Below are 13,446 nucleotides of genomic sequence, written 5' to 3'. Positions count from 1 at the left end.
GCTTCCGCATCCCAATATCATTATGACCATCTAATTCTTAATTATAATACCTTCCAACCTATCAATTCACTACTCCGACAACACACCAGAACCTTGTAGCCCGAAAGGCAACGCTTGGTTTTTTTCTCTCAGTATCTCCGCTCACAAAGATATCAAAACCTCTTCTGGTTTACGAGACATTAACTTCGGCTGGGGCGGAATCGAAAGGATGTCGAATCCGGTCGAATGCGAATCCGACACTATTCTTTTTCCTTTCCTCTCGTCCCCTGCAGATGGCGCCTACGCTATTACTCTTACTTTTGGCAATCCATCGCCAGTGTAGTAGTGTACGGCCGAAACATCTTACACATATATCCCATGCATACATGCATCTACTGGACCTTAATCCCTGGTTCTTTTTGGCGGGCGCAACTACTTTTCGAAACCCCTTGCATCTAAACACCCACAACAACCTTTGCTTCGATTTCCCTGGTTCTTGCTTTGTAACTTGATTCTGACTGCGATGTGCATTTTCTTGTGGCGTTTGGTTTTCTTGTTTCTTTTTTCTTTACGGGTTTCCTTTCCTTCTCGGTTTTTGGTGAGGTGGAGCAAGCTGGACCAACTTCCCCTCACGACTTTCCGGTAATTTTTCGACTGTACTCAATTGGATTTTTTCTTAGCTACATACGAAAACCTTCTTTTTTTTTCTCCTCTAATCCTTCTTTGCAGGACTTTTTTTTTTCTCTCTCTCTCTGTTCTTCTCGTTTATTTTTGCTTTTCCGGGTATATCTCTTGTTCCATTCCCAACGGCGTTTTTAGATGAAGCAGAAAATTCGGTTTTTTGCATCGAAACTCAGGTGCTTGTTTGTCGGGGCTCTTATCACCAGGCCTTTTCACATTCCTTTTTTCGCTTCCATAAAAAACTTAGTGCTTTTAATTACGATACCACTTGTATTTACTATTCTTCTTTACGTTTTGTTGTTCTACTGACTCAACTTTTTACACTCATTTAATGAACGACACGGAAAACAATATCATTATTTTACTAAATAAAATGTTCTTTAAAAAAAAAACAATATTTCTCAGCCATCCCATTTTTCACTTCGTACTTTGTTCCCTGCCGTAGATCTTCAAAAATAGAGTGGTTCTTTTTGCCGGGTGTTTTTTTTACTTGAGGCGTAAGGAGTTTTATGGTTTACTTGGGGGGAGGGTTGTTCTTTTGATTCGGTTATCGAGCCGTGCCATCAGATGACCTGGATTAAGTGGAGGCGGGATTTTGACCAACCGTAGCCAGTCAAACTTGGAGTCGGCATCATGATCTGGATTTCGCGAAACACACTAGTTCGGATTTTTTTTTTTTTTTTTTTTGGTTCTTTGGGGGGTTTATGCGTATGGATGATAGAGCGGGAGGGTATGATGTGATGTTAAGGTGACATCGTCGGGAAGATAATACTTTCTTTTACTTTGATTTTTTTTATTTAACCTCATTGATATTAATGTGTATACATACACTTCTGTATGTGTGTTTGTATTATGCATGGAAACTTCCCGCTATCTATAGCTACTATCTATCAATCGTAGAACCATCTATCTGTAGAGTCAAGTAAGTACAAGTTTAGAAAAACATATCATCATCACCAAAAAACAAAGACAAAATTTGTCCGACTTCGACTAAAAATTTCTTGTTCCTAGAACATTGACAGTGCAAGTGGCTTTCCCGTTAGTTAACTAGTAGTTACTTAGTTAAGCTAGAAGAATTAATGAAATTCGTTCATGCGTGCGCAATCCTGTCGAGCTCTGAACCTAGTCTTCCCTTTGTTTTTTCTTTCTCGACTCTAAGCTTGATGTAGCTAGCTTCAGGTACGAGATTTGAAAACTTGCTCGAGCACCCTCTTCCTCCGGGGTGGGTCCACTTTTGGTGGCTGTTGTTCTTTGTGGTTGATGAGGTTTTCGTTGAGTGCAATTGGGTTATCATGCTTTCCTCTCTTCCGCTTCACTTAGTTCGATTGATCACTATATTTCCCTCTCATCTTTCTGAGACAGTGGAATTTGGTTGGTTATTCTTTGATAATGTAAGCTCGGACCTTCGTGAAGAGGGAGAGGAGGAGAAAGGTTTAATGCATAAACATCGGACTCTTCGTATTGGATTTGTTAATTAATTCTATAGCAGGTGTGTACATATATAAGATTGTCATTTTTTTACGTTTTAGTAATTAGATGATACATGCGATAGTATAATTCCATGGTTATACTGGGGTAAACCCGGTGGGGAGTAGCTAAGCTAACAGGAGATTGGGGAAAAGAATCCTACTTTTTTTTTGATTCTTTCTTTCTTAGTGTTCGAAATCGAGCATGAATGCAATGGTTCACATGGCAGCGGTGGACCCACTCTTAGATGTATATGTTATCTTGTATGTATGCATTGTATCATATGGAGTGCTGAGGCGGGTGTACCTTGCTCGAAAAGACAAAAGAAGACTTTTCTAGAAGGAAAATGCTATGAATGTAAGTAATGTAACGTATGTAAGTATGTAAGTATGTATGTATGTACTCCACATTAAGTCATTGCATGTGTTATCTTGGCCCACCCACTGCATCAAATCTTGTATGTAATGGGCCGGTACATACGTCTTTCTCAATTTCAAGTACAGATTGAGATAAGTAAGATAAAAAAGAGGAGTATAGTATCTACTATACTATACTATACTATAAAAGTGGGCCGACCGGCCCCTCCCAGGGCGCGAAAATAGTAAGAAGAAAAAAGGTATGTATGTACCTGACTTAACTTACAGATTATTATTATGTACTATTTTATGTATGGAATTATGGTGGTTGTTTCATAAGAGCAAACTTTAATGGGGGGAACTTTGAAGAAGGTGGGGCAAAATGAAGACTGGTTGGTGGTGTTTGTGCAGTGGTCAGGTACGAGTTTGTCCATGTGGGTCCAGGCTTTTGGTCCTTGTTAAAAGCTGAGCTTAATAGGTCTCCACTATTGCGCTATTGAGGAGGTGATGAATGACCTCTTTGGAAACTTGGACTAACTAGGGAGGGGTTAGAAAAAATCGGTACCATGGCGGGCCCGAAGGGAAGGGTGGAAGGGGTGTGACTTTTTTGTCAGTAGATGTTATTATATTTATGCCCATTGAAGAAGTTTCGGCATGGGTTCCTGTTCGGACGACAGCGACGACGGTTGTAAGATGGCCGGGTCAACCGATGGAGCTCCAAGCTTTTCTTCTTCGTTTTTTTTCTTTTTCTCCTTTTAATGGTTTCTTCCCCTTCGATCGCGATTGGAATCAACAAAACGACAAGGGCGCTGAAACCTACGTAGACGAAAGGGAAGGAGCTAGCGAAACGGCGTGCATTCAGGAACACGAGCTTGGCAGTAGATTGAATCAGAGATTATGATCAGATGGCGTTCCGGACCTTCCACCCCCCAGCAATTTTCCTTCCATCAAGGCCAGCTTGAACCAACTTGCACTGACGAGAAAAAGTAAGCTAAGTGCACTAAGCACGGAAAGAGAAACGGTACCTGAATGTCTCTCATTCCAACCACGGGTATTAGATCTAGCGTTCGGAATACGACTAACTATTTAGAGCTCTCGATAGCGAGAACTTTCTTTACGAGTTAGTTAACTGGCTAGCTAGGTTAAATCGTCTGATCCTCGGTGTAAAAAACCCCCCGGCCGTTTAGGGGTGGTCTGACGATGAGCGATGGCGATGAGATCCGATTTGAAGGGAAATGTCCTCGTTTCGTTAAGTTTCTCGATGATTCGCGGATTGCTTTTGCTCATCCTCCTAACCTCAATCGATCGATGTGTAGGTTTATTACATACTTGCATTGTACACATTACATGGGAATTTAAGGTCACAGGATTCGTGGCCAGTTACATCATGAACCTTCACTTTTTCTTTCAAGCGCCGGATTTTCAGGTTTTAATTAATATTAATATTAATCGCAAATAAATTAAAAAGGTACCATTAGTACTAGTTTGACTGAGCTGTGCCTTGAGAGAGAGCCAGCCATGTAGAAGTGGCTGGTCGGCTGCGCCCGATTGCTAGCCTTCTAGCTTTTGTTTTCTCGGCTCGGATTTTTGGAGTTATTAAATCTTAAAAATCTGCATAAGTGAAATAAAATGATGGCCAAAGGTGACGAACTAGTGACGGTGAGAGCTTCAAACTGAGTCAATCAATTGATGTCAAAAGTATATTGTAATTTTAAGTTGACGAACTCTTTCATGCATTCCCAAGTAAGTACATACATATGCACAAGGATTTTTTGCTGTTTTTCTCAGAGCTCTAGCCTTGTGGAAGATATTTCTGATACGATTATCAAGTTTTAAAACCCTTGAAGCTTTGGAGCTTATGATTACAGTGGCGGCAGCTTCCGCTTAACTGGTAGTCAGGTCTTGGTGAGTTGCATTCAATGAGGTTTCGTCTTGACGAGGACGTCAAACTAATGCCTGGGATGCTGATAACGTTATTATTCAAAACATTGCCAAGGGGAGAAAATATACCCGGTGCATATATCTATATGTACATCCATACAGGCATGTTTCGATCTATGGTGACTGAGAATGCCTTACAAAGTAATGAGTGGCTCTCAAACCATGGCCAACCCCCTCCCCATGCAAAACTGGTTGGATGTTACAACTAGCTGTGTGTGTGGAAAGCTGTATATATGGCCAGGGTGGTAGTCAATTAACTCCGATTAGTTTTAGAATACATGTATGTGGCGGCGATAAGCCACGAATGGGGGAATTCCTCTGTAATGAGCTTTTATCCTTGAAAGCCTTGGTCTTGAGAAAAGCCAAGGGGTGGAGTACCCGGTCTATGTTCTGGCCATGGGTGTAAAGATCAGTAATGCGGCAATATAGTTTTTGCGCGCATGCGGCGGATCATGCATGCATGGGGGAGGCATGCTACCACAAAGGGACATATTATGACTTTCCCATAAGTTTAGAATATATTGCTATATATCAGGATCTAGGATAGTGTTTCGGTACGCCGATGTGATAATCCATTTCTAAGAGAGAAAGAGAGAGAGAGAGAACGATGTGTAAATATAGAAATTACTCACGGACCGTACACCCCAAGGGTTTTTGAGGGTATCGAAACTCTGGGGGTGGGTATTTTCAAGGGGATATGGTACCTGCGTCTATACAGCTTCAGATCATGCCCGTTAAGGCCATGGGGGAGAGGGAATTCAGCACGTGGTTAATCGCCTATATCACGAAACAACCCGAATGGGTGTGAAAAAATATTAAAATAATGGTAGTAGGATTGTGAGTTAAAAGTTTTTTTCATTGAGGTGCATGATACATGGACATACGTTACTGGCATGACAGATGAAAGCAATCCGGGGCGTTCTATGTGCTCAATGGGGTCTAGACAAGGTGTCATATCCTAAGTTTATCTTTTTTTGGTTCTCAAGGTTAATTTCAATTGTTTGGGTATTTTATTTTTTTATGATCTCTCGGCTGGTTAAAATCGTGAAATTGATACCAGCCCTAGCTTCAGGTACGAGATCTTTGTTTTCACCAGCCTTTCTTTTTAAGGGAAGTTATTCCCCCGCCCGCTCTGACCCTTTCTTTATTTGAGACGGTACCTGCATACTCGAGATGATAAATTTGGAAGGTCGAGTGGATCGGTGACAGGTTTTCAGGAACCGGATTTCATGCCGCGAGAGCGCTCGAGCATTGGGCTACTTTCGCTTCGTTGGTGGCGAGCGAAAGTCGAGGCCCGTTTCATTTCGTTGACCGGCCTCTGGGGTGGTTGGGTTACTTTATCGATAACAGCACGGAGCACATGCACACCTGACCGGTCGACCGCGGCGGTAGAATTAGGAGGGTGATCCCGTAACTCGTCCCTGAGCATGGGAAAGCCACCCCAGCTGTGGAAGTGACATGACAGTCTTCTAGAAGATCCTGAAACACTTCTCACCCTGAATATTCGGAAAATGGGTATTCGATCAATACGTCATTTCAAAAGTGGTGGAGATAAAGACTTGGTATGTATGCAATGGCGCTTTTTTACGCCATCTGAACTCCTACGTTGACCCACGTTCGGGTTCGGATGCTGGTTAGATGGTTACTAGTATACTAGCTCACGCAATAATCCTCCGCTCAAAACCGTGTTATCCAATTGACTTTGTAGATATAGGTTGAATGCATCTACCGGGCTTCATACTAAGAGCCTTCACCAGAGGAGCCCTTCCGAGTTATCCACTTTCGCAGCTACTTTCCAAGCATCATCTGATTGCTGCAAGAATCAGCTTTGCAGGGGGGTGTGGTCCCCCAAATTCGGGTCTAGTGGGAACCCCTGCAGAGAAGCCGTTTCAGGATATGCTTGTTTTTGGAAGCATTCTGGAAGGCTTCGAAACCAACACCCCTGCAACGGCCAAGACCAACCGAGTCTTCCTTTCCTTCCAAGATGTAAGGATTGACATTTACTTTCTACTCACGAGGCTGACAAGGGAAATTGTGTCTGTAAATTATTTCTTTCTCTTCGTGATGGTGTGCGGGCACGCGCGGGTCTGCAATGGAAAAAAACGTGGGCATGAACTGACGCATGCAGGAGTGTCTTGTGGTAATGTATTGTCGTTTGGATCGATCGAGAACATAGTCCCGTTGGCTAATATTAGATTATTTTTCCTTCGTTCTTCTTCTTTTGAAATCAATGCGTCTATGTATACATGTATGTATGCATTCGTAGACCTTGTCGATGTTAACAGTTTTCTGAACTAACATCTTGGCTTGGCTCGCTCGGGTCCTCACAGTCCGAGCCGTCGAGGTTTGCCGCATCGTTGCGCTAGCTTGCTTACGTGTTATGCAGGATACTAATGCAAAATGAGACAGAATCTAGGCGTAATTGAAGCTTAGACGGTGAGCCTTCTTATAATGCGGTGAATCATGATGAGGCACTAGATTCTGATGTAATCTTTGAGATTTCATGCCTCGATCGTGCCTGCGATGTATACACAAAGTTATTCATGGCTTGGAATATTAAATCGATCGTGAAGCAAGTTACGAACAATACGGATTACTTCTGAAATGAGAAAGGTTTTTTTTTTTTTTCGTCTGGAGTAATCCTTTTAGGAAACCTATCCATGGGGGAGCTAGCTAAAGCATAAGCATTACATATTATCTTTTTGTCATTAACTACCGTCGAAAACACTCAAAAATGTGATAGGCATCGAACCGTGGGAGGGGAAAACTTTTTTGGTGGGTCGGCACTTGCCATAAATTCTGCAAGACAGAAGTCCGTGCCCACTTTCGGTAAGGTATTGTAGCACAGGCCAATCAGCGATCCAACATCACTTCAACACATAGACGGTGTGGTATATTTTTCGACGAATCCAAACACTAAGCGCCCGCCCTGCATGCACCTTTTCTCCACTCAACCTCGTGGCCATTTAGCCTCCCACGCTGACAGAAGCGAATGAAGGGCTGCATTCTAAGAGAACTCGCAGGAATGAATGAGTCCGAACGATAACCTGAGTGGTCGATCACCTCTGCTCTCGAGCACTTTTTTCTTGCCGATGCATTGTGAAATGTGTGAAATGAGCTGCGTAGGACTCTGCAGCTTGGGTTACATCTTGGGTGGGAGGCTAGCTGCGGGGTAAGAGGTATGTTCGGTATGTAAGATCAAGCCTCCATGTCATGCCCACGCGAGGAACTCATGGGCCTCGAAAACGTGGTTCGGTAGACTAGATCGGATGGGCACGCCGATATGCCGTCTCAAGATGGTGGGATACGAGTAACGGTTCGGTCTCCTTTTCCTTCACTGTGAGTCTAGGCATGCATAGTCTTAGAATTTCTAAGGCTCGGTGAGTTTTCTCCTGCCACGCGATATTTAGCGAATGTGCTTGAGTGTCCGTCGATTCTGCAGGGGTTCAGTCGAATCGAATCCCTATTCGCTATTGATTGGTACTTTCAGAGTTTCTGCAGAGTTAAGGTCGGGGTACGAGACAGGATGTAGAAAGGCTGCAAACTATTCACAGACACGGGAAATTGCAGTTCGAGATCCTATTTGTGGTTACTCTATAATGTTATTCCAGGGGGGTGTCCAATATTATAGACACCAGCCACTATATGCTCATCGATGATCCTCAGTTTGCACCACGAGGTTTATTCCCTTTCTGGTAAAGCTAGCAGCCGTGTCGGCGGCATTTTCGACGGAATCACGAAAACATTCAACACGGCAGAAATTACGAATTCCGCTAGTGTGTGTGTGTGAGTGTGCATGATATATATGCAACACCATCTATAGAGTTTAAGCTTCTGTACCTGGATGCCCATGTGGTTTTCGTCTTGGAAATGCGTCGACTAGGAGCCACGTGGTAATCGGTGTAGACGATAAAACGTGTGAGTGGGTCGGATCGCTCAGCTTAAATTGCCATGTGGTTGGCGAGCCTGCATACCCCGTATAGCGTGCAGCCATCGATGCACCCTCTTCAATGCGTCTATGGACATAACATTCTACAGCCCTGGCATTTTTAGCCAAGAGACGCCTTTTTTCAAGACCCGGTATCCTTACCCACGGATCCACTTTACACCCTCTTCCTTTCGTGGGTTTTGCTGCGCAGCTCATGGGTGGCAGCCACAATGATAATAGGGAAGATCTTATGCCTTGATAATCATCGTAAATTAACTTTTGCACTAGCTTGGGCGCATATGTAGCAGAAATATTGAGAGCAAACAAACAACGGGTGTCCCTGGCATGATGTATCGATGGCGAAGGGGGGGGGAAGGAACAATGGGCTTGACAGACGCCATAGTTTGCTTAATATGTTCGGGATTTTTTTAACATGCTCAAGGATATGGATAGATTGGACGTTTCTAACTGTTCGAAGTAAGGGAAAGGGGAGCCATGGTTTCGTAACAGGCTTGTGTCATCTGTGGCTGCATCGTGATTTAATGCTGGTCAGGCTGGGAAGATAATATTAGCGTTCGTACATAGAAAGAACAGTCTGGGTTTCTACATTTTGATCTACGCACGGGTGTTAAATTTCACGCCGATGTATACGCTAGTTCTGTATCCGGGTCTTGGGGCTGATACAGGGCCGCACTTCTGAATCAATCTTAGAGAAATGCGGCCCTGAATGCCTAGCTAGGAGGGCTGGTATACATGTAATATAAAATTAAATATCCTGCAGCTATTTCGAGTGTATGTTTGAGCTTCAATGGAATGCATTGCTACGACTTGGTCTTGTGGCCACTGCTATTTTGTGGTATATTTGGTCGCCGTAGTTGGCCTGTTTCGACGCTTCGTTGTAGCCTGGGGTCGCATGCATGTAGCCGAGCACGAGTGGCGGGATTGTGCCTTCCCCATGCTTAATGCCATACTCATGGTGGCACAAGCTTAGAGAGCCTCCAAGTTTGCAATTTTCGGATGCTATCATGATGTAGACATTTGGTAAATTAAATTTATATTGCCCAATAGTGGTTTGCCTGAAGCCCCGGTGGCTAGAATTGCAGATTTGCAATATGCAACTTCGAACCAAGGTAATTATCTGTCATAAATGCGGATGAAAAGCCTCAGGATTTCCGGATCTCGATATCCGGAGCTAGATTAGGTAATCTGTTGCAAATCCAATGATATAAATATATAAAACTGTTATATTGGGGCACAGTTTGGTAGTTAATCAACAAAGGTTTATACCGCCACGCATATATGGAAAGAATATCATGCAGTCCATGCATGTTGGGATTGGTCGATATTGGTATATGGTGGTCTCGAGGCTAGTATATGGTTTCGTAGCCGCTGGGTCGCGGCACATGCAGCCTCCTGGCTTCCAACATTCTAATTCTTGCCCTGCCCTTTCCCTGCGCCTGGTCTCGAGGCTATAATTCTTGTACTTAATCTGGTGCCAACGTTTGACTACTAGAGCATGAAAAGCTCAGCTGCACGCCTCAAGTTTCGAACCAGGCAAGACCCGTGGTATCACTTGACTTTTTATCAACCTGGTTCCAGGTGAAACTGCAAAACGGGAGGGTCATAGTTACACAGGATACCTACAGAACCCGTGGTTTGTTTCATAATTCGCTATTAGGCATTGGTAAGTAGCTCACAGCGTCTGGGCTGCAGATTAGTCTTTTACTTGATCTTGGTCCTATACTTCCTTGGACTATTGACGGCCGGACGTGTATCGTCAAATTTCCAAAACTTACCGGGTATATGTTTTCAAAATGAATTGATAGCGATCAATTGATTCGGCAAACTCCTTCAAAGTTTCAAGCTGATGCTAGCCTCCACTGGTTCTGTGGCAAATACTAGGCACATTCCTGATTACTTTGTAAATACAAGGCTGGTATCTGTTTACACAGCCGTAGTCGTACGTCATAAGCAGAATCATCCGTGTGCTATATATATATGTAACAGGGATGTCACTGGAAACGCGACCAAGGCGGCGCGAATTAGCTAAAAAATTGGCACTATAGCGAATTATAGCGCTCCATATGTATCATTTATCTCTATATGTTGGAGCCTAGTGCTAGATAGCATATCTCTACGGGCATGGCAATTCTGACGCCTTGAAGTATCTGCAGGGTATATTCGGCACAATTCAAGGCTGTTGTCAACTTTAAATCCGGACGATCGAGGGTACTCGAGGGTTAGGAAGATCATTAGGTCGTGCCCTGGTAAATTTTCTGTCATGTTAGTTGGGTCGGGTATAGTACTACCAGAAATAACATCATTCTTGGTGGATTTTGAGCCGTCTGATCATGTCCCGAAGTACTTTGCCTATGCAAACATCAAAATTTCTGCTATCAATTGATCAATAGGATAGCGATGAGACCCCCCTCATTCATCCTGATTTGGTTAGATATACTCGAGGCCTTGGTTGACTAACTTGTGCTACCTCTATGAAGGATCACATTCGCATATCATATGGCTTCGTGGATCTGAGGTTTAAAGGATTTTTTTATATATATAAATATATCGCAGGAGCGTATTATACTATAGTCTATTGCATATTGAAAGTTATCGTAAGGACCGAAATCTGGCCTAGGATCCTAGCCAGAAGGTCTACGCTAGGCCTGGGGTCCCTAGACTAAAGCTAAAAGCTCATAGGACACCTAGCTGCGCGAGATTCATTGATTTTGCTGGTTACCAGGTTCTGTGTGACCGAGTAAGTTATACACATGGAGCCAGCTGTGGACGAAATCCGCTATATTGAAGTTCGGCGGACTGTAGTTTATGTGTCGTACTAGCGCCGTGATTAATCGATCGATTTAGATGGTATCATTTGACCATCACCATCTATACATATGAAGCTCTGTGTCTATGTAGCGTATTATAAGGGCTCTTACTACGCATCTGTATGATATATAGGTATTTTTGACCCCGGCCTAGAAACCTAGAACACATAGCTATAGGTCAAGTAGATCGATATATATATCCTAGATTCGGTGGCTCAAATACCTGGTTCTGTTTTGAATTCATGGAGCCGACTTCAATTGATCAATTGATCAATTTCGTATTCGGTGATATAGTTGTTCCGAGAGCGATGGTATCTCCTGCAGCCTCTAAATTTATTAAAGAATACAAGGATAATTTCCTTCTTTATACCGGCATTCTGGGATCCCCATGAATGGGGGGGCCTGGCCGTGATTAAGTTATAGCTTTCTTAAGGTATCCCCGGCTAGATTCGACTCTCGCAGGTGAAAAACATGCATTTGAGGGCCGAGTCGAAATATGTATCCAAGACCCATCCTAAACTGATTAAGGTTGATGAACACGGGATATATCGTAAACACTCAGCGTGGTAATCTCGTACGCTCGTAACGTAACACATATTCATGTGTGATGATCTTACCTTCGATTCACCAATAGTGGACTGGGGTGACGACAGTACCCATCCGGAAGTTTTCCTAAGCTTGCATGGGGCGGCAGGGTAGGGAATGGGGGGTAAACATTTACAACCTCGAGATCTTGCAAGGCGTGGGGCTGAAGAATTGTAGTATTATCCTGGTACCTGACATGTGCCGAATTCAAGCTAACTGATATAGTTTCCGTTGGTTACACAACTTGTTAGCGACCAGCATTTTGATTACATACATCTGTTCTCGTTCCCGTGCAGATACATCCATCAATATGTATTATCGAGCACAAGAATATGCATAAGCATGTACATACGTCGTTCGATCCATATGCCTGGATCCATGGATCTATATCCTGAGCCCATGAGATGTAGTTTGTGGTACACTTCACGCAGGCACGCTAATAGTTAAGAGTCTACCTTGCATGTGTCTGCCATGGACCTCAGACACGGGCTACAATAGGATCTTGTTTGTGGCGATACGCACCGAACTATGATTTTATCGGTTTCTGATATACGGATCCCCGATGCCCCTGCTGTAGTTTTCATATGTATATATGCGCTCATGTGAGCCCAAGGACGTCGGGTGTTTTCTAGGGCCCTTTTAATTGCAGCTTTCAAGTTTACATAGCATGAGTATTGTTACCTCTGCAAATACTGGGTTTACGAGTTTGTGAGACATTAAGCCAATCCCATGGGTTAACACTCATATAAGCTCGCTCACAGTTGAGGAATCTGGCGACGAGACAAAAGCTCGCTAGTTAGCTCTAAAGCTGTAAGATCTCATAAAGTTACAGTCTGATCCGCTTAGAAGGTAGAAATTGAGAAACAACCAGGCTGATTTACTAGCTCACAATGGTTACTTCAAAAATACAACAGTTCATTCATAAAATTCGAACGAGATAAGGATATGATCACCATTTTAAACGTTATAACGTTAGGGAACACGAAAGCTATAAAAGACTTGGAATTTAGACTATCAAACCTCATGCTACACTTACATGTTTGATGTTTGCCTTAGCTATTTGATAGATTTATCTTGCTTGTCACGCGCTAAGCTAATCGTCTAATTGGCTCAGCCGGTGGGATGGTGAAAGAATATGGGGGGAAATATGAGTGCGCATGATATGTGATCGAGTAGGGAGATAAAAAAGATAAATTGCAGATACAAGGTGTACCTGTATTCGAAGAGCGGGGTGAACTCCGACTTGGACTTTGAATCAGGTAACGGAAGGAACCTCACGATTTGTATATTAAGGCTTTGTTGAAATAAGCTATATTAGACATTACATAGTAGACACATAATTGTATAATCTAACATGAGACTATTCAATTGCAAAAAAATCTAGGGTCGTGGTAGGTCTTTGGTAGTTTCTAGAGATGAGGCCGGGCGAATCTTTCGACAAGGAAGAATCAATAGAAGCAAAACTGTTGCCCGAGGCGTTTTTTTTTTTGATATTATGATGTGCCTTACTTACCCTGTGCATGCTTGGACTTGGCAAGATTAAACTAAGGATAGTGATACAAAAGAAACTGATACTTTTATAGTGACTCCGGAGCTCTTCACTCTATGCCCGAAAAGATTCACGGAGGGGAGATACCTTCTATGGCTTCAGTAGCTTTGAGAAGGCGTGCTTACTCCATGG

General features: G+C 43.2%; 1 protein-coding gene across 1 annotated transcript; it reads right to left on the bottom strand.

Annotated features, from left to right (window-relative positions):
* Positions 1-8,250: 8,250 nt before the first annotated feature.
* On the bottom strand, positions 8,251-8,568 carry AOL_s00080g176 (uncharacterized protein; the record flags this gene model as incomplete). The annotated part of the gene is made up of 1 exon (XM_011124551.1): positions 8,251-8,568. The coding sequence occupies one exon, from the start codon at positions 8,566-8,568 to the stop codon at positions 8,251-8,253; it is 318 nt and encodes a 105-aa protein (XP_011122853.1).
* Between the last annotated feature and the right edge of the window lie 4,878 nt (positions 8,569-13,446).

This window comes from Orbilia oligospora (genome assembly GCF_000225545.1).
Source record: "Orbilia oligospora ATCC 24927 unplaced genomic scaffold scaffold00080, whole genome shotgun sequence".
Classification (NCBI taxonomy): domain Eukaryota; kingdom Fungi; phylum Ascomycota; class Orbiliomycetes; order Orbiliales; family Orbiliaceae; genus Orbilia; species Orbilia oligospora.
This window is presented reverse-complemented; position numbering and strand designations above follow the sequence as displayed.